The sequence below is a fragment of the Podarcis pityusensis genome (genome assembly GCF_964106645.2).
Source record: "Podarcis pityusensis genome assembly, chromosome: 14".
NCBI lineage: Eukaryota > Metazoa > Chordata > Lepidosauria > Squamata > Lacertidae > Podarcis > Podarcis pityusensis.
This window is the reverse complement of record NC_138039.1, coordinates 33168268-33194428: the sequence shown is the minus strand read 5'-3', so window position 1 is coordinate 33194428 and position 26161 is coordinate 33168268. Positions and strand designations below refer to the sequence as shown.

General features: G+C 43.5%; 1 protein-coding gene across 4 annotated transcripts in view; it reads left to right on the top strand.

The window, feature by feature from the left end:
* Positions 1-26161, top strand: part of LOC308462571 (ceramide synthase 3-like) — an 84293-nt gene that overhangs the window by 27404 nt on the left and 30728 nt on the right. For 3 of the 4 annotated variants that reach the window (XM_080980341.1, XM_080980339.1, XM_080980340.1), the window contains 3 exons: positions 20221-20403; positions 22398-22515; positions 23807-23925. In XM_080980341.1, the coding sequence (XP_080836467.1) occupies positions 20221-20403; positions 22398-22515; positions 23807-23925 (420 nt within the window). Of the gene's footprint in view, positions 1-2178; positions 2327-20220; positions 20404-22397; positions 22516-23806; positions 23926-26161 lie in introns of those variants that run through there. The other variant, XM_080980343.1, reaches the window with a different exon arrangement.

Genomic DNA, 26161 nt, shown 5'->3' with positions numbered 1-26161 from the left:
CCAGAACAATCATATATCTCTGAATTTTGCAATACATTTCTCCAGCTCCAAAAATATATACATATTGGCAGTGCATGCAAAAATGCTTTTATTTATAAGAATAGCATATTAACATGCATCATATTCGGGGAAATTGCTTGCAATAAGTACATATATTAGGAGCAATGGACATGAAAATTTACCGTATTTTTTGCCCTATAGGACACACCGGCCCATAGGACGCACCTAGTTTTTTGGGGGGAAAATAAAGAGAAAGAAAATTATTCCCCCCTCCAGCCGCGGATATATGCCCGAAGCGCGGGGCGCGCTGCTTCAACGCGCCCCGCGCTCCGGGCAGCAGGCTGCTATCCGCAGCCTAGGGAGCCCTGCGGGAACTCCCGCAGGCTCCCCAGGCTTGCTGATAGCTTCCTGAAGCCTGGAGAGCGAGAGGAGTCGGTGCGCACCGACCCCTCTCGCTCTCCAAGCTTCAGCGAAAACCTGCATTCGCCCCATAGGACGCACACACATTTCCCCTTCATTTTTGGATGGGGAAAAGTGCGTCCTATAGGGTGAAAAATACGGTATATTTATTTATTTTTTTAAAAAATGGAAAACTGATGATGAAATGTGGCAGATACTTGAGAAAAGGAAATGAAATGAGATTGTCCAATTTGTCAATACATACTGAAAAACAGTGGTGAACTTTCCCCTAGGCCTCTCCCATAGCCATCAAGCTGCTGAGGTTAGGACAAGGTGGATCGGCCAAGTGGCTGAGTACAGAAGGAGCAGCTCAGGCTAGAGGGGTGTGGGAAGAAGATGGGGGTGGTCTGCCACCCCATTTCTCTTCTCTCTGTGATCTTTCACATTTCCCACGTTTTGTTGTAATAGCTGATACAAGAGCCAATGAACAAGATCCAGATGGCGTGCTGAGAACCTGGGTGAAGTGGCTTCCTCTGGAGAATTCAGCACAGGCAAATGAATGCTTTCCCATATTGCTGCTTGCAATTAACTGGTGTGTGATCTTGTTTAAAAAAAGAAAAAAGAAAAGCCCCCCCAACAACAACACTTGTTGATCCTGTCTGGTCTTTGACCTCAGTAAAGGTTGATTGATTGACACTTGTTGATCTGTGTTGTTGTTGTTGTTGTTTAGTCGTTTAGTAGTGTCCGACTCTTCGTGACCCCATGGACCAGAGCACGCCAGGCACTCCTGTCTTCCACTGCCTCCCACAGTTTGGTCAAACTCATGCTGGTAGCTTCAAGAACACCATCCAACCATTTCGTCCTCCATCATCCCCTTCTTCTTGTGCCCTCAATCTTTCCCAACATCAGGGTCTTTTCCAGGGAGTCTTCTGTTCTCATGAGGTGGCCAAAGTATTGGAGCCTCAGCTGTACAGCTCAGCTATTCTGGTCACAGACTGTTCACTGCCTCAGGGCCCACAGCTCTTCCTAGCAACTGTCAACACCCATAACAGATTACACTTCCCAGAATTATTTGGTGGGAAGTATAATTTCCATACCATTCCAACGATTGTTGAATGTTACTTGATTTGATGTAAAAAAAGGTAAAGGACCCCTGGCAGTTAAGTCCAGTCACGAACGACTCTGGACTATTTGATGGAGGTTGCTTATTTTAAAGTTACGTTTTATTGTCACATTTTTGTATGGCATTAGATTTTTATAGGGTATACATTCTTTGTTTCTTCGGCTTGTAAACCGTCTTGGGTATTGTAAGATAGAAAGACGCTATACAAATTAAAAGTGATGATGATGATTTGTTAAATGGTCTCATAGTGCTTTAAATGTATGGTGTGAATGTGGCACAGGATTCTTCACCTGTTAAAATGTTGTGCGCTTTTCATATGTATCTGTTAAAAATGCAGTGTCTGTAATACATATGTACCTTTACAAAAAAGAAGCTTTTCATATACCACAGGAATGCATCCCATGAAATTGGAGCCCATTGTGGCTCCTTCAGGGTATTCTTTAGGATCGAAGTGGAGTTTCTTACATGAAACTCAGCTTTAAGCTGAAGAATCCCCTCCTGCCACTGCTGTATTTGCCTCCCTGATTAAGGGATACCATAAAACAACGACTCTCTCATTTTACAAGGTTGGGACAAGCACCAAAGGCAGCAGATCAGCATTGTTCCACTGGAGGTGCATCCTAAGGTTTTACACAATAGGAGGATTGCCCTGAGTCAGGAATCCTGAATTGCAACTTTTGTGGGTGGGACGCTGAAGAATTTAGAATCATGCACAAATGGGGCGTTACCACAGAGAAAGCCGCTGTGCCTCTTCAGTCTTCTTCACTGGGAGATGTAACGTACTCTCTGGAGTGAAACGGCCAGGTAGGACTTTTTTGTCTCCTTTCATTCTTGAGCTTCATTCTACAGTAGCTGGGACTGCTGGTTTGGTTCTTTCTCTTTTTAAGGAATGCAGTTCATGCTAACAGTTGTATGCTGCGGGTCGCATTCACTGAAATTAATGAGTTTATGCCAAAAACAATGAAACAGCTCACCATCCTAATGAATGGCAGGTGTACTAACTGACCCGAAATGCTTTAATAACAGCAAAAACATGTAGAATCTTGACATGTGTTTTAATCTGGCCTTTACCGTGTTGTTGATTTTATTTTTTTGAATCTTTAAAAGGCTGTTTTTAACTTTTTTACTGACAATTTAATAGTTTGATTCTTTTTGTAAAATGCTTTGAGGGTTCTGTCATCTCAGACAAATGGTGTTTGTGTGTGATTAGATAGATTAGATAGATAGATGATAGATAGATAGATAGATAGATAGATAGATAGATAGATAGAGTTACATTCTCTTTTTCTTGTCACCTTGTAACTGCTGAAATATTTTAATGCAGCCATTGATATTACTTTTTCCTGATGTTTATTAAAAAAAAAACAGTTAACAGATCCATATGATATTCTGGGAGACAGGGAAAGACTGCTGCTTGGGTAGAGTGTTAAAAATCTAAATAAATGATTTTAGATGGATAAAGTCAAATAGGATACTGTGACCGAATATGTGTTGCCTCACTCTTCTTACCTCCTGATCCCTTAAACGTGTTGAACTCGTTGTACCTGCAGGTGGTAGAAGGGGAGCACATGACTACTTTTACATATTGTGTGTGGTACGTAATAAAAAAAAATTGTTGCCACATCCAAGGTTGGAGAGAGAAGGCAAGCCTCCCACCCTTCTACCAGACACCGTGTTCACTATGTGCTGGGTTGTTTTTTTAAAAAAATGTGCAAGCCTTATTGTGTATTGATAAGTCATAAAAGGGACGCGGGTGGTGCTATGGGTTAAACCACAGAGCCTAGGGCTTGCCGATCAGAAGGTTGGCGGTTCGAATCCCTCTGATGGGGTGAGCTCCCATTGCTCCTGTTGCTCAGTCCCAGCTCCTGCCAACCTAGCAGTTCGAAAGCACATCAAAGTGCAAGTAGATAAATAGTCACCGTGCGCTGCTCTGGTTTGCCAGAAGCGGCTTAGGCATGCTGGCCACATGCCCTGGGAAGCTGTCTGCGGACAAACGCCAGCTCCCTCGTCCTATAGAGCGAGATGAGCGCCGCAACCCCAGAGTCATCCACGACTGGACCTAATGGTTAGGGGTCCCTTTACCTTTACCTTTACCTAAATCATAAAAACTGTACACAATTCATATTATCACAATCAGCTACAGGAGCAACACTAAATGATTAATTCTCAGAAAGCCCCTGATATGAAATTATTAATGATACCACGCTATTACTTGGCTAGAATAAATATTGTTACACGCCACACCGATACCAGGTTCTGTATGTATTTCCTTTTGGACAATGAAGCACAGGAGAGACTGCGGCGTCTTTATGAAATGTGGTGCATTTGCACAGATATACAACCTGAGCCTAGGATAGAGGGTGCTCAGGATTACACCCATTGCTTCTCTCATAGGTGCAGCATGCTTGGGTCTGCAAAGGGAGAAATCAGTTGTGCCCTCTGTGTCTCCTTGTTACAGCTTGTCCTAGCCAGCCCACGTGGTGTTCTCTTCTCTTGCTCTGCTTGCCAAACCGCTTGCAAAACTGATAAGCCTTTTTTGTTCACTTATGTCATTCAGCCTGAAATCTGAAACCGCTTTGGTCTCCGCCCACCACCAATGCACAGCTGGGGGAGGGGTTTCCCCCCTCCTTATGTGGTGCATTTTTGCCCTCTTGGAGGCTTCCTGGATGGGCTAATGACTGGCCATCATCAGCCTTCCGTTCTTTCAGTGAGCCTCATCTGCTGAGCTGGCCTGGCTCGTTAGCATAAACTAAATTAATCAAACCTTGGTTAATTCTAAACTTTTACTAATTCCAGGATTGGTGGGTGACTTGCGCACACAGACTCTGACCTTCAAAATTTATTATATTATAAAGAACACAATACGTGATAACTATAATAAATACTGCTACTGATGTTCCTCAGCATACTATTTTCCTTTCTTCACAAATTGGTATATTCAGTTCCCTGGCCTGGAATTCCAACTCCCTTTATTATATACACTGTGTTATTAGCGGTTACTTAGTCACACTTTCTCCCTCCTTGAGCACAGTAGTTAATCCAACAACGCTTAGCTTTCCCCACACTTTCTTTATCTGATCTGTTTTATTAGGCTTCTTATCCCCAGCATGCAATTGCATAGAAATATTCTGGCCAGAGTTATAATGAATAAAGCTTGATTCTTTTTTTTTTTACATCAGTGGTTCCCAGTTAGCAAAGTACTGTGGGCCCCCTGATTTTCAAAAGCAGAAGCCATGGACCCCCTACTTTTGACAATTTTGATACTTTTTGTTATGGTGCCACAGAACCTCAGGGGTCTGCAAACCACCCATTGGGAACCACTGTTTTACATAGATTAATGGCAAATTTACACCATACATTTATGTATGGTATATATACACACACACACACATACACACACACACATATAATTTTTTTATTAAACTTTCTGTTTTACCATTTAGAATATTCATTTAAACATCCTTAAAATATCAATGACTTCTTCTCCTTCCATGGTTCATTTTGCATATCACAAATCCCTGCATATTTTCCATAAACGAAACCATTCAGTATTACATTATTACATCCGTCAAGACTTATTTGCACTCTTGAATTTAACTTAATGCTGCCATTGTTTTCAAGTGTACACAGCCCCCCCATATATTCAGTAAACATTTCCCAATTTTCTTTAAACATATGTTCTTCTTGTTCTCTTATTCTAGACACCATACATTTAAAGCACTACAGTACCGCTGTAAACAATCATAGCTTCTCCCAAAGAATTGTGGGAGCTGTAGTTTGTTTAGGGTTCTGAGAGGAGGCTCTGTGTGGTCAGCAACTGGGCTATGTGTGCCTAATGAGACCAACCCCCAAATCAAGGACTCATGGGATATCAGCCATCTAAGTGTGCACTTCTCACTACAAGGGAGCTGTATTGGGTGGAGTAAGGGCCATAGCTCAGTGGTAGAGTATCTGCTCTACAGAAGCAAGGAGTTTCCAGGTTTAGTCCCTGACATCTCTAGGTAGAAATGGAAATGGTCCCTGTCTAAAGCCCTAGAGAACTGCCACACAGTGTAGACGATACTGAGCTAGATGGGCCGAGGGTCTGATTTAATACAGTGGTGCTTTGGTTCCTGAACGGCTTAGTTGTTAAACAAATCGGCTCCCAAATGTCACAAACCCAGAAGTAAGTTTGCAAATGGTTTTCGGAAGCTGAGCATTTGCCGTGGCTTCCGATTGAGTGCAGGAAGTTCCTGCAGCCAATCGGAAGCCACACCTTGGTTTTCAAATGGTTTCGGTAGTCAAATGGACTCCCAGAACAGATTAAGTTTGAGAACCAAGGTACAGATACAATGATCTGTATGACAGATACCACATTTACAAGTGCTATAAAAGAGAGAGTGCGTTTAGTTATGTATTTAAATTAGAATTTTATTACCATTAAAGGTAAAGGTACCCCTGACCATTAGGTCCAGTCGTGGCCGACTCTGGGGTTGCGGCGCTCATCTCGCTTTATTGGCCAAGGGAGCCAGCGTACAGCTTCCGGGTCATGTGGCCAGCATGACTAAGCCGCTTCTGGTGAACAAGAGCAGCACACGGAAATGCCATTTACCTTCCCACCGGAGTGGTACCTATTTATCTACTTGCACTTTGACGTGCTTTCGAACTGCTAGGTTGACAGGAGCAGGGACCGAGCAACCGGAGCTCACCCCGTCGTGGGGATTCGAACATCCGACCTTCTGATTGGCAAGTCCTAGGCTCTGTGGTTTAACCCACAGCGCCACCCGCGTCCCTTATTACCATTACAGCAGTCCAAAAGTACAGTAGCAGGATATTACATCATAGCATATATAAAGCAAAAAGTAAGTTAAAGAAAGGATGACACACCAGTATAAATGAAGACATCCTCATTTCCCAAGCAGGTGTGGATGATGAATGTCGGGAATAGGAAATAAAATCCCACCAGATGACATGAAAGCATTCTGGAGCCTCCCTGGATATATGCAGTTCATGTTCACATTTTTCTGCAATAGCCAAGTCCAAAGACAAACGTAGATTTTTCAGGGTTTTCCATGGCTGAGCTACTGAAATTCTAGCAGCAGCTAAAAGTTATTTAGAGCAACAAGTTTTCATGTTGTTAGTCCACATATTCAGTGGATATGTTGTGGGGAGACCTAAACCAGTGATTTAATTATTTTAGATATTTCTCGATATCCTTGAGAACAAAATAATGACACCCAAGGGCATTTTCGCCAATGATGGAAGAATTTCCCTCAGGGTCCACAGCTCTGCCAGCAATCCTGTGTTGACCGCAATGTGATAGGAAACATCTGCACAGGTGTACAAATGCAATTTGTGCAGAACCACACGTATGGTGAAACAGATTTATAAGGCCTAGCTAACCACAGAGATTTCCATTCAGACTCCTATATTAAGCATTTAAATCCTTCTCCCAAGAACACTTCAGACCCAGCAGGGGACCCAGTGGTAAGTTCTAAAAGCACTATGTGAGTAATAGAGACCAGTGCTTTGCCTCTGTGTCCCTGACTCAATACAATAGATTTAAAATTAGTCAGAGATCTAGAAGCTTGCACTCAAAGTGACTGATCTCCCAATATATGCCAGAGTTGATACTTTTGTAAACAACTGTGAATAGTCTACAGTACAGAGGAAGGCGATTTACAAAACAGCAAAATCCATTACTCCTTATGAGACAACATTTCCTGTTCAATATAAATCCAGGTTTTACCGAGAACAGTGCATTTATAACATCAGAATGCCATGAAAATCACTATCCCCCCCCCCCCCCCGAGTTACAAAACATACGTTTTTGTCTGAATATGGTACCCAAACTGGATTTTTCCTCCATCATTTATGTAAGCAGCATCTTGATAACTGTGAATACAGAGTAGCTCCTAGGAAGAGGGCCTTTCACCCAGTTCCACTTACCCGCCCGTAATAATCTGTTTTAAAAACAGGTTTTGTAAGTTATGTCAACGCTGTCTGTGGCACCGCATTCTGTAATAGTAGGGTCTGCTGAGCTGAACTTCCAGAGACTTTTGCCTGTTATGTGTTCTTGAATGAGCAGTCATGCTTTTTCATTTCCATGCCAATCTTTCCCACTTCCTGGTTTCCATGCCAGTCTTTCCCATTTCCTGGTTTGAAGAAAAAGGCTTGAATCAGATGGAGCTTTTAGGCTATGTAGAACATGACTCAGTGCTTGAGTCCTTTGCATGCAGAAGTTCCCAGGTTCAACCCCCAGCAATCTCCAGATATGGCTGGGAATGTCCCTTCTCTGGAATGTATTTATTATTAATTTATTGCATTTATATATCCCACTTTTCCCTCCAAGGAGCTCAAGGTGATATACAGTCATACCTCATGTTAGGTTTGCTTCAGGTTGAGTGTTTTCAGGTTGCGTCCTGCAGTGACCCGGAAGTACCGGAACGGGCTACTTCTGGGTTTCGCCGCTCGCGCATGCGCAGACGTGCAAAATGACATCACGCGCATGCGCAGAAGCGGCGAATCATGACCCGCGCGTGCACAGACGTGGGTTGCGTTCTTTTCAGGTTGCGAACGGGCCTCCAGAACAGATCCCATTCGCAACCAGAGGTACCACTGTACATGGTTCTCTTCCTCCTTCTCTTCCTTGCTATCTTCGCAACCATTGTGACTGGCCTAAGGTCTCCTAGCAAGTGTTGTGGTTGAGTGGGGATTTAAACCCTAGTCTCTCATCACTCTAACCACTACAGTGACTCACTGCAAGTCAGCATGGACAGTACTGAACTGGATGGGCTTTTGGTCTGACTCTGTATAAGGCAGCCTGCTACTGTGGTAGAATCCTCAATACCTGTCAGTTCGTGTCCAGGTGGGAAATAACTGGGCGAGACCAAGATATGAAGCAAGGCACCCAGTAGGTGATATATATTAATTGCTGCAGCAAGTTCCAAGTCCTCCAAGAAGGAATGGGCTCCATCCAAGCCTCTGCACAATCCTTTTTATGCTTTTCTTAGGGTGTTTTCCACCCATGCTCGCAAACTTATTTCTTACAGCTTAATATTTCTAAAATGTTCATTGTTATTTGTCAAGTATGCTAAGGGCTGGTTTCTAGCATCTGCTTTGCTCACCAGAAGCTGTCTGCAACTTATTTCTGCTTCTCGCTGGGTAGTTCATGCCCTCCAATAACCAGGGGAGCCAAATGGGAACGCTCATTTTTTGGTCAGCTGCTCTGGTGCAAACCAGCTGACTCCCACCAGAACGCCCGAACCAAAAGGCAGGACATTCCAGGATTCAGTCAGAAGCCGGAATGGCTTCTGTAATTCCAGGATGTCCCAGCTGAGCAGTGTGGTAGCTGTGTACGTGCCTTGTCAATACATTTGCTGTGACCTTTGCTGTGTTGAATTTGTTCACTGTGCAGAAACAGCTATGACCAAGATGGCTCCTCTCACACTATTTTTATGCCAACATACACCAAAATGGCACCGCTGCAATAAAAACATCCTTCTGTCCGCTGTCATGTCCTATCTAGGGTTTACTCACACATTCACTTTGACAATACCACTTTGGTTTGGAAAAGTAACCCAGATTTATTCTTGAGTTTTCAGCTCTGTGGTTTGTTTAGAGGAGACAAAACATGGACTAGGTTCAGGAGGCATATTAAACCAAAGCATGCATAGCTCAGTTGGTTGGAGCATGATGCTGACAATGCCAAGGTTGCAGGTTCAATCCCAACATGGGACAGCTGCATATTCCAGCATTGCCGGGAGTTGCACTAAGTGATCCTCAGGGTCCATTCCAACTCTACAATTCTATGACTTAACTGGCAGCAGCAGCAGCAGGACCAGAGGCCATGATTTCCTTAGCAACAGCTTGCATGCTTGCACATTCACACTAGGCCATGCTCTGGCTGGGCGTTACTGCAAACTGAGCCTAAATCTGTGTTGCTCTTATCTGCTGTTTCCCAGGGGCTCCTCAGAATTCTCTTGAGTTAAAGTCTTGTCTTTTCGCCCAATGAGTATAACATGACATCAGGTTCTAAGGCTGCAACCGTGTGTGTAGCCCCTTTGAACACAGTGGAATTCTTTTCTGACCAAACATACACAGGGCTGTATGTCTTGGAACACATCCATCTGATTGTTTCATTTGATTATTCCATTCCCACTCCTGCAACACACCCTTCTCCATCTTTCCAAGGTCAGTGTATTGATAGCAGACCCTCCAAGTGTCCCTATTTTCCAGGGACATCCCTGATTTAGAGAAGCTGTCTGATTTGATCCCAGAACATCCAGCTTTTCCTTAGGATGTCCCTATTTTCATTGGAGAAATGTTGGAGGGTGTGGTGTTATCCAACCCTCGAGTCATCTGAAGGCAATCCTGTATTGGGAAGTTTTTTTTAATGTTTAATGTTTTATTGTGGTTTTTATATATGTTGGAAGCTGCCCAGAGTGCTGGGGCAACCCAATAAGATGTGTGGGGTATAATTAGTAAAATTATCAGTATGGAATGGGACATCCATATTTTCATCAGAGAAATGTTGGAGGGTGTGTGATAGAGCTAGCAATTTGTTGATACGCCCTGAATGTTAAGGGCTTGGCAATTTGGGGATTTGCCCTGGAATCACATGACCTAGGCAGTTCCTTAGGCCCATATTTTTTCTACTTTCTAGCAGAGAGTCTTAGAGGCTCCTCTGGATAAAGCTTCTTTTATAAAAGTGTTCCTCACTCTTGGTGCCTATTGTTGGAGCCAGAAACACTGTATGGTATCAGAAAGTTGATAAACATGTTGCATTAACTGGCAGAAACAGGGGTGCCAACTTGAATAAAATATTGGGGGCCCTGGCCCCCTCAAATATTATTTTTTGCGGGGAATGAAGGGACCTCAGTCTCCTATGGGCAGAAAGTCTTCTGGCTGAAGGGCTACAAACAGAAGATAAGAAGCTGTCAGAGCCGCACCCGGAGACAGTAAGGTCTACATAACTGATGTTAAACCTTTGCAAAAATGAAAATGCTGCAGCCCCATCAAGCCTGCAGTTGTCAACGGATATTGCAGAAAACTGGATAAAGTTTAGACAAAGATTTGCACCGTACGTACCTGGCAGCAATAGGGACTGAAGGAAAAACTGATACGATCAGTTGCTGTGGTAGGAGAGGAGGCCCTAGACATTTATAATAACTGGGCTCGCTGAAGGAGAGAACATGAAGCTGAATGTAATTATTGATAAGTATGAAGGGTGATGCATGCCTAAAAAGAATGAGACTTTGGGAAGGGGGTGGAATAAGTTATTCAGGTGTATACGAAAAGCGGAGCAAACAGTGGATCAATATGTAACAAAATTAAGAAAGCTGTGAGTAAGAATTGTGCTTTTGCGGACCTGGGAAAGAGTTCGATAAGGGACAGAATTATTTGTGGTATCAAAGATAATGTCATTGGAGAGCGGCTGTTGCAAAAGGGGAATCTGCTCCTGGACAAGACTATTCAGATTTGCAGGGGCTCATAAACTGTGAAGCACAGGCTAAAGATCTGGACTCAAGGAAAGATGTTGTCTATACTCTGCATATTATTACAAAGGATGGGTGCCAGTGGCATATGCATCTCAGTCCCCCACTGGCACTGAAATTAGATATACACAGATGGAAAAAGAGCTACTTGGTATACTATTTGCTTTAAAATATTTACTCAGTATATGTATGGGGTTACAAAAGTGGGACGCCACCCCTAATCTCTGCCAAGCTGGGCCAAGATTCCCGGGGGTTGCATACTACTACTACTACTACGGTGGTACCTCGGGTTACAGACGCTGCAGGTTACATATATTTCAGGTTACAGACTCCACTAACCCAGAAATAGCACCTCGGGTTAAGAACTTTGCTTCAGGATGAGAACAGAAATCGTGCTCCGGCGGCGCGGCAGCAGCAGGAGGCCCCATTAGCTAAAGTGGTGCTTCAGGTTAAGAACAGTTTCAGGTTAAGAACTGACCTCCAGAACGAATTAAGTTCTTAACCTGAGGTACCACTGTATTATTAATACCCTGCCCATCTGGCTGGGTTTCCCCAGCTACTCTGGGCAGCTCCCAACAGAATACTAAAAACACGATAAAAGATCAAACATTAAAAACTTCCCTAAACTGGGCTGCTTTCAGATGTCTTCTAAAAGTCAGATAGTTGTTTATTTCATTAACATCTGGTGGGAGGGTGTTCCACAGGGTGGGTGCCACTACCAAGAAGGCCCTCTGACTGGTTCCCTGTGACCTCCCTTCTCGCCGTGAGGGAACCACTAGAAGGCCCTCGGAGCTGGACCTCAGTGTCCAGGCGGAACGATAGGGCTGGAGATGCTCCTTCAGGTATACAAGGCCAGGCCATTTAGGGTTTTAAAGGTCAGCTCCAACACTTTGAATTGCGTCCAGAAACATACTGGGAGCCAATATAGGTCTTTCAGGACAGGTGTTATGTGGTCTCCGCGGCCGCTTTTAGTCTCCAGTCTAGCTGCTGCATTCTGGAATAGTTGTAGTTTCCGGGTCACCTTCAGAGGTAGCCCCATGTAGAGCACGTTGCAGTAGTCCAATGCAGTATTTCCTAGGTGGTCACCCAGTGTCTGTGTTCCTTTGAGAAGCAAGACACAGCGGAGGCTGTTGTAGCTTTAAGAAACATGGTTTATACTGTTACGGTAAAATCTGGGTGCGGGGTTACTCTGCCACCCAGCTCGTCGGACTAAGTCCGCGGGTCCCTGCGGAAGAAAATGAGCTCAGCCGGAGACAGGAGCAAGCGGCAGAAGATCCAAGTTTATTGCGCAACAGGTTCAAGGCGAGATTGAACCCCGAGAAAGGGGTGACAGGAGTTTTTGAAACTTCCCTCCATGTCCCAGAATACAGTGCAAAATACATCATAATTGCATCATGAATACATTAGAGAGAGGTTGGGTTACACAGGTTACATCATGAATACATTAGAGAGAGGTTGGGTTACACAGATTAACATATGGAGCGGGGGGGGGAATATGCAGAGTTGGAGATATGCGTGGATAAGCGCTTCCTGAGTACCGGTGATGAGAAGACAATAGTCCAAGTATGCAAAGTCTGTCACCTGGCATTGCCCGGAGGAAAGGTTGGGCAGAGTGATTTGACCGGATTAGGGTCTTCCTGAGTACGTGACTCCTTGCTCGAGGGATTATGGAGGGCGAGGAGGTGTCATGGAGTCCTGAAGAAACTGAGTCGATCGACACCAAAACCAAGGAAATCGGAGCTGTGGTTGATTTTATACGAATTTTAGAAGTTTTAGTCCGTTCTAGTCCATTCTTATAATAATTGAAGTCGGAAACAAAATGGATACATTGTTGCAAGATTTGACACTTTTATGAGTTCACGAGTTTCGATTCCATTGTTCTCTCAGCGGGGAGCCGTCAGTAGCTTGTCAAGGGGTTAAATGAGGCGTGCAGAGGCTCGCTGAGCTGACTCTGCAGAGCGGATGCATGGTTCTGATTGGTTAGAACGCGGCCATTGAAACAAATGGGGAACGCAGTTTGATACGGTCGACCCATGATAAAGATGGAACGAGAGGGAGAGAAAGAGGCTTGAGAGTTTGGGCTTATTTCGCCCATGTAGAAAAGGGAAAGGCACTTTAAACTTGGGGTTTGGGTAGAGTGTGGTGCTTGTGCAACGATGAAGGGGCTGAGGGGTGAATGTACAGTGGGCGCCCTTGAGGTCATCGCCTCGGACGTACCAAAGGAGGGGGTGAAGGAATGCACCCCCCCTTCCTGTATCAATTCACAAACCTTTAGTTTGCATGGAGCGAGTACAGAACTTGCAGCATAGTCATATCAAGAGGGGCTTGTTACCCACAGCAGTGCAGCACCACAGCAGTCCAAGGCATCTTTTCCAGCCTCCCCCCCCCCAAAAAAAATGGTTCCTTCACCACCTCCTGGTACCACCCCTCCATTCTCCTGTTCCTAAAAACTAAGCCTCCTTTATTTATTTCCATGCTAAAACCCAGCTCTTTTGATGTTTAGAAGCACTAATAATGGTTAATCCCTGCTTTTGGGAACCCGTAGCAAAGGAGTTCACCAGATTTCATCAACACTTGTTGACTGACTAGCATTAAAGCCACACACTTGGGACATTGATGTAGTTTAATTAACTCTCCACATCCTAATTGCTGATGCTAATAAGTTGTTGTTGGCATCAATCTGTCTTGAGAGACTATGGAATGCACCTCAGAGGCCTAAGATTCATCGCCATATGGCAGCTATGGTAGAAGTTTGTTCACTTGCTTAAAATACAGGTAATGTCAACAACCAGGGCCATTGAATCCACACCCAGGTCCTCAAAGGGCCTACCAGAAGATAGGAACTGACTTATTTACAAGGCATTCCAAAGACTACTTAATATAGGGCTGCCATACGAGAGGGAATTTCCGGAAGGCGGCAAGTAAACCGAGAAATCATGTTTTCGTTAAAAAACGGATTTTTACTTCTTGAAATATGGCAACAGCAACTTAATAGTCACAGATTATTGTTCACTCTTTCTATAAATATGCACACTGCAGAGTACCAGCAGTAAATCAGTGGCTGCCAGCCTGACAGGGACCTTTGCCAGGCATGGTGTTCCCGATGAAGTGTTCAGTAACAATGTTCCACATTTGCTCAACCATTTTAATGGGAAGGTTATTAGAGCTAATTTGCAGATACCTGAAGATTTACTACACCCTACAACTAATGAAAGTCCCAAAAGAATGAAGGAAACCCAAAAGATAATATTTTGACCAGAACTTAAGCCAGGAGACAAGGTTTGCCTGATAAATTATTCCACAGGCACTTGGGACCAAAGGTGTACAGTGGTACCTCGGGTTAAGAACTTAATCCGTTCTGAAGATCCGTTCTTAACCTGAAACTGTTCTTAACCTGAGGTACCACTTTAGCTAATGGGGCCTCCCGCTGCCGCCACGCCACTGCCGCATGATTTCTGTTCTCATCCTGAAGCAAAGTTCTTAACCTGAGGTACTATTTCTGGGTTAGCAGAGTCTGTAACCTGAAGCGTCTGTAACCCGAGGTAGCACTGTACAGTTGTACAGCATCTATATCCAAAGTTTTAGGTCTTTCAGAGGAACAATAGAAACTTTGTGTCCCATAACAGTTGTGGTTAATGAGCCTTCCCTGAATGTTTCCCAGAAGTATCAGAAAGTACTGATTCTGGCTGCAGTCAACCAACTAGTAACTCATCATGTCAAGAACAATCATGTCAAGAACTTGATTTGCAATCAAGTGGTTTTTAAATTTTTTGAAATAAATATAAACAAACAAACATGGGTGTCCTTATATTGTTAGAATGGATATGCATGGGGTAAACAAGATTGGGTCATTTAGTTATGTGCTGGGTCTGTCATAGCCTCTGGGCCAGTTTCACCTCCAGATGTTTAATCCATCTGTTTTAGCATAAGCTGCTTATGGATGCGAGCTGAATTGCATATCTATTTGTTCTGATTGCAGGTAAGCCTGGGCGGCATTCAGCTAAGCTTTACTCAGAGTACACTCACTGAGGATAACAGGCATGACTAAGCTTGGTCCATTAAGTTCAGTGGGTCTACTCTGAGTGAAGCATAGCTGAATACCAACCATACATCTCTCAATATTTTTCAGAATTGCGTGGTTTCAAGTTGTGAAAGCTCATCTTGAATGTAATGCTGAAGTTGTATAATCAACATGACTTCATTTTGGGCGTTTGCTGATGCCTATCTTTTCAAAAAGTTGTAATATACTCCTCAGTATTGGCAGTAGTAAAGCATGCCAGGGCAAGTAGATAAAGAGGTACCGCTGTGGCGGGAAGATAAATGACATTTCCATGCACTCTGGCTTCACAGTGTCCCGGTGCGCGAGAAGTGGTTTAGTCATGCTGGCCACATGATCCAGAAAGCTTTCTGTGGACAAACGCCAGCTCCCTTGGCCTGAAAGTAAGATGAGCACCGCAACCCCATAGTTGCTTTTGACTGGACTTAACCGTCTAGGAATCCTTTACCTTTTACCTCTCACAGTGGCCAACCAGATGCTTGTGAGAAGGCTGCAAGCAAGACCTGAGCACCCGTGCATCCTCCTCTCCTGCAGTTTCCAGCAATTGGTATTCAGAGACATAATGCCCCCAACTGTAGAGGTAGAATCATAGAATTATGAAGTTGTAAGGGGTACCGAGGGTCATCTAGTCTAACCCCCTGCAGTGCAGGAATCTCAACATGCGGTTCCCCCATCCAATTTGAAAACATGCTGGAACGTGCTTAGCTTTGCCAATGTGCTAACAGTCTTATTGCTGCACCATTCCTCTTTTAAAGACACCCAAGTCGGTGGCCATCACTGCCAGAAACATTTATTTGTTTTGTTTTTGCGAATTTGGCAACTTTGGCAGGGAAAAAAAAAGCTCAACAACTTTTCTGTCCGGATTTTCACTGTTTGAAATACAGTGGTACCTCTAGATACGAACGGGATCCGTTCCGGAGCCCTGTTCGCATCTAGAGGTAAACATAACTAGTGATGGCACATCTGCGCACGCACGCGTCACTTTTCGCAGCTTCTGCGCATGCGCGTGACAACATTTTGAGCGTTTGCGCATGTGCAAACGGCGAAACCCGGAAGTAACGCACTCTGTTACTTCCGGGTTGCCGAACGTGCTCAACTCGAACCGTATTTAACCCGAGGTATGACTGTATGGCAACCCTAACTAGAGCCCACAGCATGGGTATTCTTCCAAACTGCAGTTCTGATCACTCACCACTCGGGGCAGCCATGTACAAGGCTGAAGTTTCCAGCCCCTGATAGTACGCTCAGTGCTGGAGGCATCCTTTTTGCCTAGCCAGAAAGACGAGTCTAGCCTGCTGTACTCCTTTCATTTCTGGGTTATTGGAGAACAAGTTGCAGAGCCACCTGGTGCTCTGCCTGTAGCCAGGGCTCTGTGGTACTTTGGCAGCCAGAAAAGCTGGTTTCTGTGACTTCAGTTGTGCAGATGCTCTCTTTTTGCATCATTTAGCCTGCAATGGTTTCTTGCCAGTTTGCCCTTCTGAAAACTGCAAAGCTCTGTGATGTTTGAATGCTGGCAGGGTCAATATAGTAAGCGTGATCCTTCTACATTCCTTGCAATAGAATCAAAGAATTGTAGACTTGGAAGGGATACCGAGGGTCATCTAGTGACTAGTCCAACCCCCTGCAATGCAGGAATCTCGGCCAAAGCATCCATTACAGGCGGCCATCCAACCTCTGCTTAAAAACCTCCAAGGAAGGGGAGTCCACAACCTCCCAGGGGAGTCTGTTCCACTGTCAAACAGCTCTTACTGATGTTTAGTTGGAATCTCCTTTCTTGTTGCTTGAATCCATTGGTTTGAGATGTACCCTCCGGAGCTGGAGAAAACAAGCTTGCGCCATCTTCCATGTGACATTGTGTGTGTGTGTGTGTGTGTGTGTGTGTGTGTGTGCCTCCAGGAAAGGGAATCCTATCATGATCACCTTACCCCAAATGTGTCCACTCATCGGCTTCAGTCGGCAGAACTGACACTATTACAGACGCCACATTAGACCCATTCCACCTTTGTAAGAACCTGATATTTTAGTGTGGCAGCACCTACCTTTTGTAACTCCCTGACTATTGATATCAGGCAGGTGCTTTCACTGTACTCTTAATGATATCTGCTAAAAACATCTTTGTTTAGACAAGCCTGTACAGCTGTTTAGAAAGTTGATGTGAGTCTTAATCTGTTTTTTAAATCTTTAATCTGTTTTTAATCTTAAACTTTTTTTTATTGTCCTAAATAATTGTTGTTAATTTTTCTTAGTGATGATCTTATTGTTGTTTTTGTAAACCACTTCGAAGTTTATTTTTACAATCAAATGTCGTGTAAATTTTATGAAGTAAAATTAGCTGCATATGTAATTTCAATTGTTTCCCCACACTTTGGAGAGTGTAGAGCTTTTTATGTATGCAACATTTCACTGTGTTCATTCAGCACTTGGCCAGTGGAGACCCAATTTATGTGGGCAAATGAAGCTCTGCGCCACCAACCTCTGTTAGCTGCCCGGCAGCCCCCTACTTGCCTTGTTACTTACAACCAGATGGGGGCAAAAAGAAAAAATTGTTGCCTCTGCCTGTCATTGGCTCTGGCGCCCCCTACTGTTGGGCTCCCTGCTTTCTGCCCTGCCAGGCACAAAGGGCACCAGCTGCTATGGCACTTGATGAATTCATGGAGGGTAAGGCTGTCACTGGCTATGAGTCAGGATGGCTACCTCCGCTATCAGAACCTAGATAGTGATATGCAGATTAAATGGGAAGGGGCTATGCAAAAAGGGACTGACTCCATTCTCATTGGCTCCTATCAAGATCTGTGGGGTCAAGTAAATTTGGGGGTGCTGTCTAAGGATGGGCTGGGGAAGCTGGGGGAGGGGTAAAATCTTTCTTCTGCCCCTAGGCAGTGGGTGGCCTAGCTTTTCGCCTGCCACAATGACTGGCATTGTGTCAGTTTTCAGATATTTCAGGGTACTTTCAAATGTAACAGAATTACGCCCCAAAGGCCTCCTTTTCATATTGTGTTCTGACTTCTGTCAGACCTGCCTTTGTTTTCTGTGGGAGTTTACTATTACTGATATAAATTTTTTGTTAAGTCATTTTCTCTCTCACACAAGCACACCATCGGTTGTGACTGGCATGGTTAAAGACCCTTTATCTTAAGGCCTATGTCTAAACAGCCTCTTTAAAAGGCTGCCTTCATTATCGTGGCATCTGCTCACCGTGAATGAGTGCCTTTCAGAAGTCCCCATTATAAAGTTCAGCCTGCTCTGGTTTATAGTTCAGTAATAAAAATTTGCTCAAGGCTGTAAGTTGGGGATACAAAGCATTTCTTCATACAACAATTGCAGTTGTTTTTCATAAGGTATTGATGCATGGCACTCTTACAAAAGTTGTTCAGTATGACTTGAGCTTTACCTCATAGATTTATTTTTTAAAAAAAATATGTTTCAAATGTTTGACATGCTGGCTGCTTTGCATAGGAATCTATCTGTATACACACGAAAACACACACAAAAATCCCTAAAGGCAAAGGGTGAGGGTCCCATCCTCTCTCTCTCAGGCTTCTCCCTACCTACAGAATCCTCCACCCCGTCCTCCTCTTCTTCCTCTTCACCAGACAGGAACTCCCATCCCAAACCTGCCCCTGAGACACAAGCATGAAGCATTATCACAGTCCAGTGACACATTCCAGTCAGGCAAAAGCACTTGAGGCTGCATAGTAGAGGCAGTGAAACATGCGGCCTAATGGCAGGGATCGTGGTCTGGGGAGAGACCCAGGGCCAGACAGAGAGGGCTCAAGGGCCGCATTCAGCCCCTGTAAGAACACCAGATGAGCCTGCTGGACCAGGCCAATGGCTCATCAATTCCAGCATCCATCCTGTTGCACCTTAGTATTGCGCAAACCCATCTTAACAATGCAGTTAATTTTACTAGCAGAATAATTTCTTGCCATAGCTTATGCAAAAAAGTCATTCCTATCAGGTGCTTTCCCACATTTTGGCAAGAGGTATTCAAGCATGTGTATGGATGGAATTCAGATAAGCAAGTATCACTTCAAGTGGTACAAGTCCTCTTTGTTGTGTGTGCATTAGTGCTAATGCTGGAGTCACACATATGTCTGCAGTTGAGGACATGCACAGGAATGGGAGAGAAATTTGATTCAGTTTGCATTTAAAGGTGAACCTACCTAATTTGTACATTCTGAAACAGTATATGAACTGAAACATAGCCATCTTTGAAATGGGCCTGTCTCCAAATTGTGCAATGCAAGCAGCAAATACCAAAATAATAAGAAAAATGCACGTATTTGCATAAAGTGTGCATAAAAACGTATATATTAGTGAAAATAATACCCAAGAATGCACCACATTAGGGAAAATTGCTTTGCAAAAATGCATATACTGGGCAAAATTGCATGAAGACACATATATTAGGAGAAATTCGTATTAAAATACTGACCTTAAAAAATAAATCACAAATAATAAAGTTATAAAATAAAAATTAGAAAGTCACACACGGGTGAAGGGAAGACATAGGGTAAAATAAGAAGCAAGTAAGAAATGACTAGATGTTGGTACATAATGAAATGAAAAATGTGAATTTACAAGTATAATGTATATGTAATATTATGTAGACATTTTGTATATGTATTGAGATATCAATCAATAAAATAAATCGCCAACAAGGAAATATTGAGAACTCATATGGAGAACCTCCATGCATCCATTATGGGGCACAGGCTCAAGAGTCAGGGTCTGACTTGTACCAAGAAAAATTATCCTTGTAACTGATGTAGAGAAATGCCCTTAGCAGGAGAGGACAGCATGACGGGACAGAGGTGCTCATCTGATCTCCCGGCAGGTGAGTCACTGCTATTTAGCAAGGAGGGGCAAATCACACCGGCAGACACAGCCTGGTGTTTCTACCAGTGCATTTGCGTCTCTCCTGCTTCTCACTGCCTCACCCATTTCCTCCTCCCAGGTGAACGTTGTCGCCCCACCACAACTTTCACTACTGATACTTAGATGTGTATATACTTGTAAATTGCTTTGCATTGTTTAGTTGGCATGCAGTTGCAGAAGATTTTGTCGTGTTCATGTCTAAATGTTACAAAGCGGTTGCAGTCTCAGTGTGTGTGTTTGTTAATAGACTAGCACGGACTAATTTGCCCTCTTTTCCTTCCACTCAGAATGGCACACATAATAAAATTCGTGAATAGCTGGTTTTGGTGGGAGAACATCTGGATGCCTGCCAACTGTAGCTGGTCGGACTATGAAGATCGCAATGGATACATCTTTCCGAAACCACACCAGTTATTGGTCACAATTCCATATGCTTTTGGGATGTTGGCTCTTAGGTTCTTTGTTGAAAGGTATCTATTTCTCTTTTACTTTTATCTATTGCTTTTCCAAAGCTCCAAGAATGTGAAGGCAATGGGAAGATTGCTTCAAATTGCCCGCATGTAGCTGTAATGTTACGAAGCTGTGTGTAGCTTCATTAGAATTCTTTCTTGTTTGGTTTTGAAGCCTCTTGAAGTAAGTGCCTTGCTCCTTTTCCCCATTCTGTTTCTAGCTGAATAGATTTTTGTAGCATTGAGGTGAGGAGCTTATACCTTAGACCACATGCCTCTCAAGGAGCGGCTCAGGATCTAAAACTGAGGTGTGGCCCAACCTAGAGCAGGTTACCGCATATATTATTATTATTATTAAAGATAAGGTGGTGTTGAAAGACAAAGATGAAGGCATATGTAAAGAAAGAAATTGAGGGATAAAATACCATAAAACAAAAGTTGCATGCATTAATTCACAGTAATATGCACCAAGATAGGCATCAATGGCAGATATTAATAATAATAATAATAATAATAATACCTCACCCATCCTTCTGGGTTACCCCAGCTAAGGCTGACCTCACTACTTTATTTATTCATTTTATTTAAGTTTCAGCAATGGAAATGAAGTCTTTTGCTATTGCACTGTCATGTCTTAAAATATTTACAGAAAAATGAATGAAGAATATAATATTTCAACTTTGACTTCTTGGGAGGAGGGGGAAGTACATGGAAGCACCTGCCCAGATCAGGGCTTGGCTGAAAGCCAGGAAGGGGTGAAGCCTCCAGTTCTCCCACCCAGGCCATCAGTCTGATCTGCTGCATTGCTGAAGCAACATCTCTTGACCATACACCAGGCATCCTTCTCTGAAGAAATTAGCTGGAAAGAGATGGGAGCAATTATATATACGGATATATCAGAAGCAGTTTGTTTGGCAGGTGTGGAACTGCTATGCTAACTTCTTAGCAGGTGCGTGCTGCTACTTATGAGCAGGGAGGGGTGAGGTGGCAGAGAGGCAAATGCACCAGCAGAGCCAATCTGGGCGGTCCTTAAACTTTGCACCGATCTGACCTCTGCACCGCCTCACCTATTTCCCTCCTGGTAAGCAATAGCAATCCTCTTTCTGCGAAGCCAGCACTGTGGCTCCACCCGTCATGTTGTCTCTCTTCTTATCCAGCAGTACAGTGCTTGGTTCCTTGGTTCTCAAACTTAATTCGTTCTGGAAGCCCGTTCCAAAACCAAGGTGCGCTTTCTCATAGAAAGTAATGCAAAACGGATTAATCTGTTCCAGAATTTTAAAAACAACTCGTAAACAGCAATTTAACATGAATTTTACTATCTAACGAGACCATTGATCCTTAAAATGAAAGTTATAATCAATGTACTGTACTATAAAATAAATAAGACAGTATTGTAGATGATAAAAATTGAAATTAAATATTTTTCTTACCTTTACTGATGATAGTCCTTGTTTGGATGGAGGGCTTTTATCCATTTCCGCAGTCACACAATCAACCAGTCAGGAGCTGAACTGGGTTCCACACAGTCACAAAAACAAATGAACCGAAAAAGCCTCAAAAACAAAAACGCATAATAAATAGCAAAAACAAAAGTGCCAAACTTAATCCGTTTGACTTCCGAAATGTTCAAAAACCAAGGCGCAGCTTCTGAGTGGTGCAGGTCCCCCGGAAACAATAGCTGACAGCCGTATCGGACGCTCGGCTTCCAAAAAATGTTCGAAAACTGGAACACTTACTTCCGGGTTTTGGGCATTTGGGAACCAAGGCGTTTGAGTGCCAAGGCATTTGAGAACCAAGGTACCACTTTATTCCTAAGTGCAGCACAGTCCAGCTAAAAGAGTGGCTGATTTTCCATGTAAAACCCTTTCCATAGTCACAGGTATCATTTCTCGGTGTTGCAGTAACAGTAGGAAAAGCAAACTCATCAGCAGATAGCACAGTTTCCACTGAAATCTATTAGAATCATTGCCATTTCTTTCTCTTTTAAAAAAGGCTCCTCTTTTGCATCTTTCCAGGTGCATTGCTGCTCCTCTAGCAAATCTCATGGGCATAAAGAGTGTGAAGCGTGTCCGGCCCCAGAAGAATCCCACCTTGGAAACATTTTTCAGGAAGTGCACAAAAAAACCATCACAGGTGAAGGCTTCTTTAAAAGGATGTATCTTTAGTAGATGCCTGTTCTCAAAACCATCGCCTGTGCCTGTCTGCATTGGAGGTATAAGAAGGCACAATTTTCCATTCCACCCTTCATCTGTCACATGCAGCACTGCTTCCATTCTTCTGCAGTTTCTCTTCCACCAAAAACTGCATTCTTCGTCTTGCTGTCTTTTTGACTTAGCAGTTAGTTACAGAAATCACGCAAGTTACATAGGGGCCACTACTGAAAAGGCTCTTTCTCTCAAATGCCAAACACATTTTCCCCACAAGCATGGGAAGACTTTAATTAGAAATAGAGAAGATGATGGTTTTAGAAATGGTTAGAGAGCAAGCACCATAAGATAGCAGAAGCACATGTGTTGGAGTAAGAAAGGGGACGCAAAAAGTTGGCTGGCAGGATAGTAAATAGAGACAGGTAAGGGGGGGGGTGCCCATTTTCCCAAAGCAGCTTCCCAAAGCAACAAGTGTGGTATATCTCAAAATGGATCAATTTAGGCTGATATCCTGTACACAATTATATGGAAGTCCCGCTGAGGTTAGTTTCAGATTAGCCATGCTGCTGGTTAATCTATTATTGTTGTTAATTAAATTTGTATACCGCCCCCAGTGCTTTTTTCCTGGGGGGACGCAGGGGTAAGCATACCCCTAAATGTTTTGTGAATCTAAGTTTGGCCTCCTTGAGGGGGGCAGTATTTCAATATGAGTAGGAAAATAAGAGTACCCCTAAACATTTTTTAAAAGAAAAAAAATCACTGACCACCCCTCATTCAAAGATGCCAGGGCAGCTCACAACCGAAAAATACACAATGAGAATACAAATCTACCAATACAATCTACCAATGAAAGAACTGAGCCTTCCCACATTAGTAGTTGAAACCAAGCTCTGAATAAGGAAGAACTCTCAGGATCCTAAAATCATAATGTGGATAGTAAGAAAACAAAGCATAAACAAAGAGTCTTGTGACACCTTGAAAGACTTAACACATTATATGGCACGAGCTTTTGTGCTCTTTAGCCCACTCTGTCCGGTGCTTGAATTGCCATGAAATCTTATGCCACAATAAATGCACAAGTCCTTAAGGTGTTGTTTTCACTACAACAAACTTGAGTCAGCCCCTGCCCTCCAGAAAATGTGGAAAGTCAATGTCAGAAAGAAGCGGCTACTTCCTAGTGATGAAAACTGCAGCCTTAGAAATGAGAAGGTCCTTTCTTTTTGTCCTTACTTTGCCTCTAACCTGTGGCATGTGTGTGCCACTGACTTTCCCTACAGTTGGAGATACGTGGATTAGCCAAAAAGTGTAACTGGACGGTGCACCTGGTGGAGAAATGGTTCCGGCGGCGGCGAAATCTAGAAATCCCAACTCTGCACAAGAAATTCCAGGAAGCTTGGTAAGAACAGGCAGCATGGCCATCTGTGTGTGTAGAAAATGAGCATGCCAGGGAGGAGAAGATGAGGCTAGGAGGACCTTTCTCTGTCTCTCTCCCCCCCCCCACCCCCATTATAGTTGCATGGAAGAGTATTCCATCAAGGGAGCCCACTCCTGCAAACTGAAGGCAGAATGCCCAATCACAGATTTGTTAGCTCTGTAAGGACAAAACATTAGATCCCTGACTCTTCAGTAAGGGCTGTACCAATTAGGGGAAGGGGGTGGGTGGGTGGGTGGAAATTCAATTCAGTTCACATTTAAAGGCAAACATAACTAATTCACACTTTCCAAAAGAATCTGAGAACCAAAACACAGCCCTTTGCATTATTTTCAGAAATATATGAAATTGCCCTTGAATGTATGATATACATATACAAATATGTGAATGTACCCTTTTGGTACACATTACTTTTCTGGAGAACGGCATTACAAAATTCAGAGAAGCGTGATGGATGAGGGTGTTTCATTTCGCTTATTGTTTTGAATTTGAATTGAACTGAATTGGATTTCTCCTCCATCCCTACATATGACTAAATCACTCAGTGTGGGAGAGCTAATATTTCATCATTCTGAATATTAGGAATAAAAATTATCCGGTTCTTTGTTCCTCCCATTCCCGCACCCAAAGCTTTCCTGTATTACATCACTGTATTTCCACAGTGCAGGAGTAATGGCAATTTAAACCTCACCTTGTTTGCCTTTCACGGAATCTCAGCAGGTTCAAACTTGCAGATGATCCTGGGTACCATTTTGTTTTTAACTTTGCCTGTTTAGTTTTCTTCTCAGATCTCAGAATAGCTAAGTAAAACTGAGTTCTTGGTTTCAAAAGCCAAAGCTTAGCTGCCAAAGACCCTTTGGAAGTAAGTCCCACTAAATAACACGAGGCTTACTTCCAGGTAAACAGCAGAGGTTATTCCATGTAGGGTTCATTCTGCTATTGTTCATGTCAACTGGCCAAGAGGGGGGTGGGTAGAGGTGTTGCTTAGCAACTAAGCCGAGCAGCATGATCTTCGCTGGTAGTGCATCTCTGATAGGCTGTTTACTTCTGAGGGAGTTTTCATCTGTATGGTCCTGGCTTCCAGTTCCTGAGGAACAAACACTCAAAGGAGAATTCTTCCCAAAGACTTTAAAGTGTAGATTGCAAATTGCTGGGTTAAGGCACTTCAGGCAATACACACAATTAATCCTGAATACACCTAAAGGTCAAAAGATGCTGTCACGCCCTTGCTAATCCTATAAAGAGGAAAGGAACCAACACAGCTTAATGTAGCAAGTGTTTCTGGAATATCTCACTATGCCCAGTTGGTGGAGCCCTCTGTCCCTTTCGCCTTTGGTATCTCTTAGATCTAGATGCCTGGGGAGGTGTCTCTGCCTCCTGAGAGGCAGCCAGGCCCGGTGGAGCAAAGGCAGAGCTTCTCCCAGTGTCTGACAGCGTTGGGGTGGGTGGCATGGCAGGCACTGTGGAAGTGTCAAGAGACAGACTCTGACCTGTGAAGAAGCAGGCAGGACTCTCATTGCGGAGAGGGATGAGATGAGAAATCTAAAGTTACAATATATTAAGATAAAAGATTAAGATAGAATCAAAGAGGGAAAGGATTAACTAATTTGAACTGGAATACAAAAAAGGGAGGTGTGAGGAGGTCGGGGAAACAAGCAAATGAAAGATAAGATATGGAAAGACTAATTTGTTTTTTAACTGTTTTTATTTTGTATTTTCATTTTCTATTTTTTTCTTTCTTTTTTCGCTTATTTTTGTAATATGTTGAAACTTTAATAAATATCTTATAAAAAAAAAAAAGAGATGAGTGAGCAGGTTGAGGGACCCCTACCCCATCCCAGATCTTCACCACCAGGCTTCCCCAATCCTGGCAGAGACAGCCACATCATGCTGGAGCTTTCCCCCAGGTCCTCAGCAAGCCCTCCATGTGCATCGTCCTGACTTGGCCAGCCCAGGACAGTATGTTTGGTTGAATGTCTTCCTGCTTTGTACAAGGCCTGAACTAAGAAAGTTGAGTTTGCTTTTTGAGTTGACTTTTTTCTCCCTTAAATGAGTTTGCCAACAATGCATAGAATCAGTCTTTTCATGTAGGTTTTGCTTTCCCTTCTTTGATGTTGGCTCAGTGGTCTCGCGGGTGGCCATACATCTGCAGTCTACCAACAATATTCACCTACTCCTTCCTTCTTCCACTTCATTACAA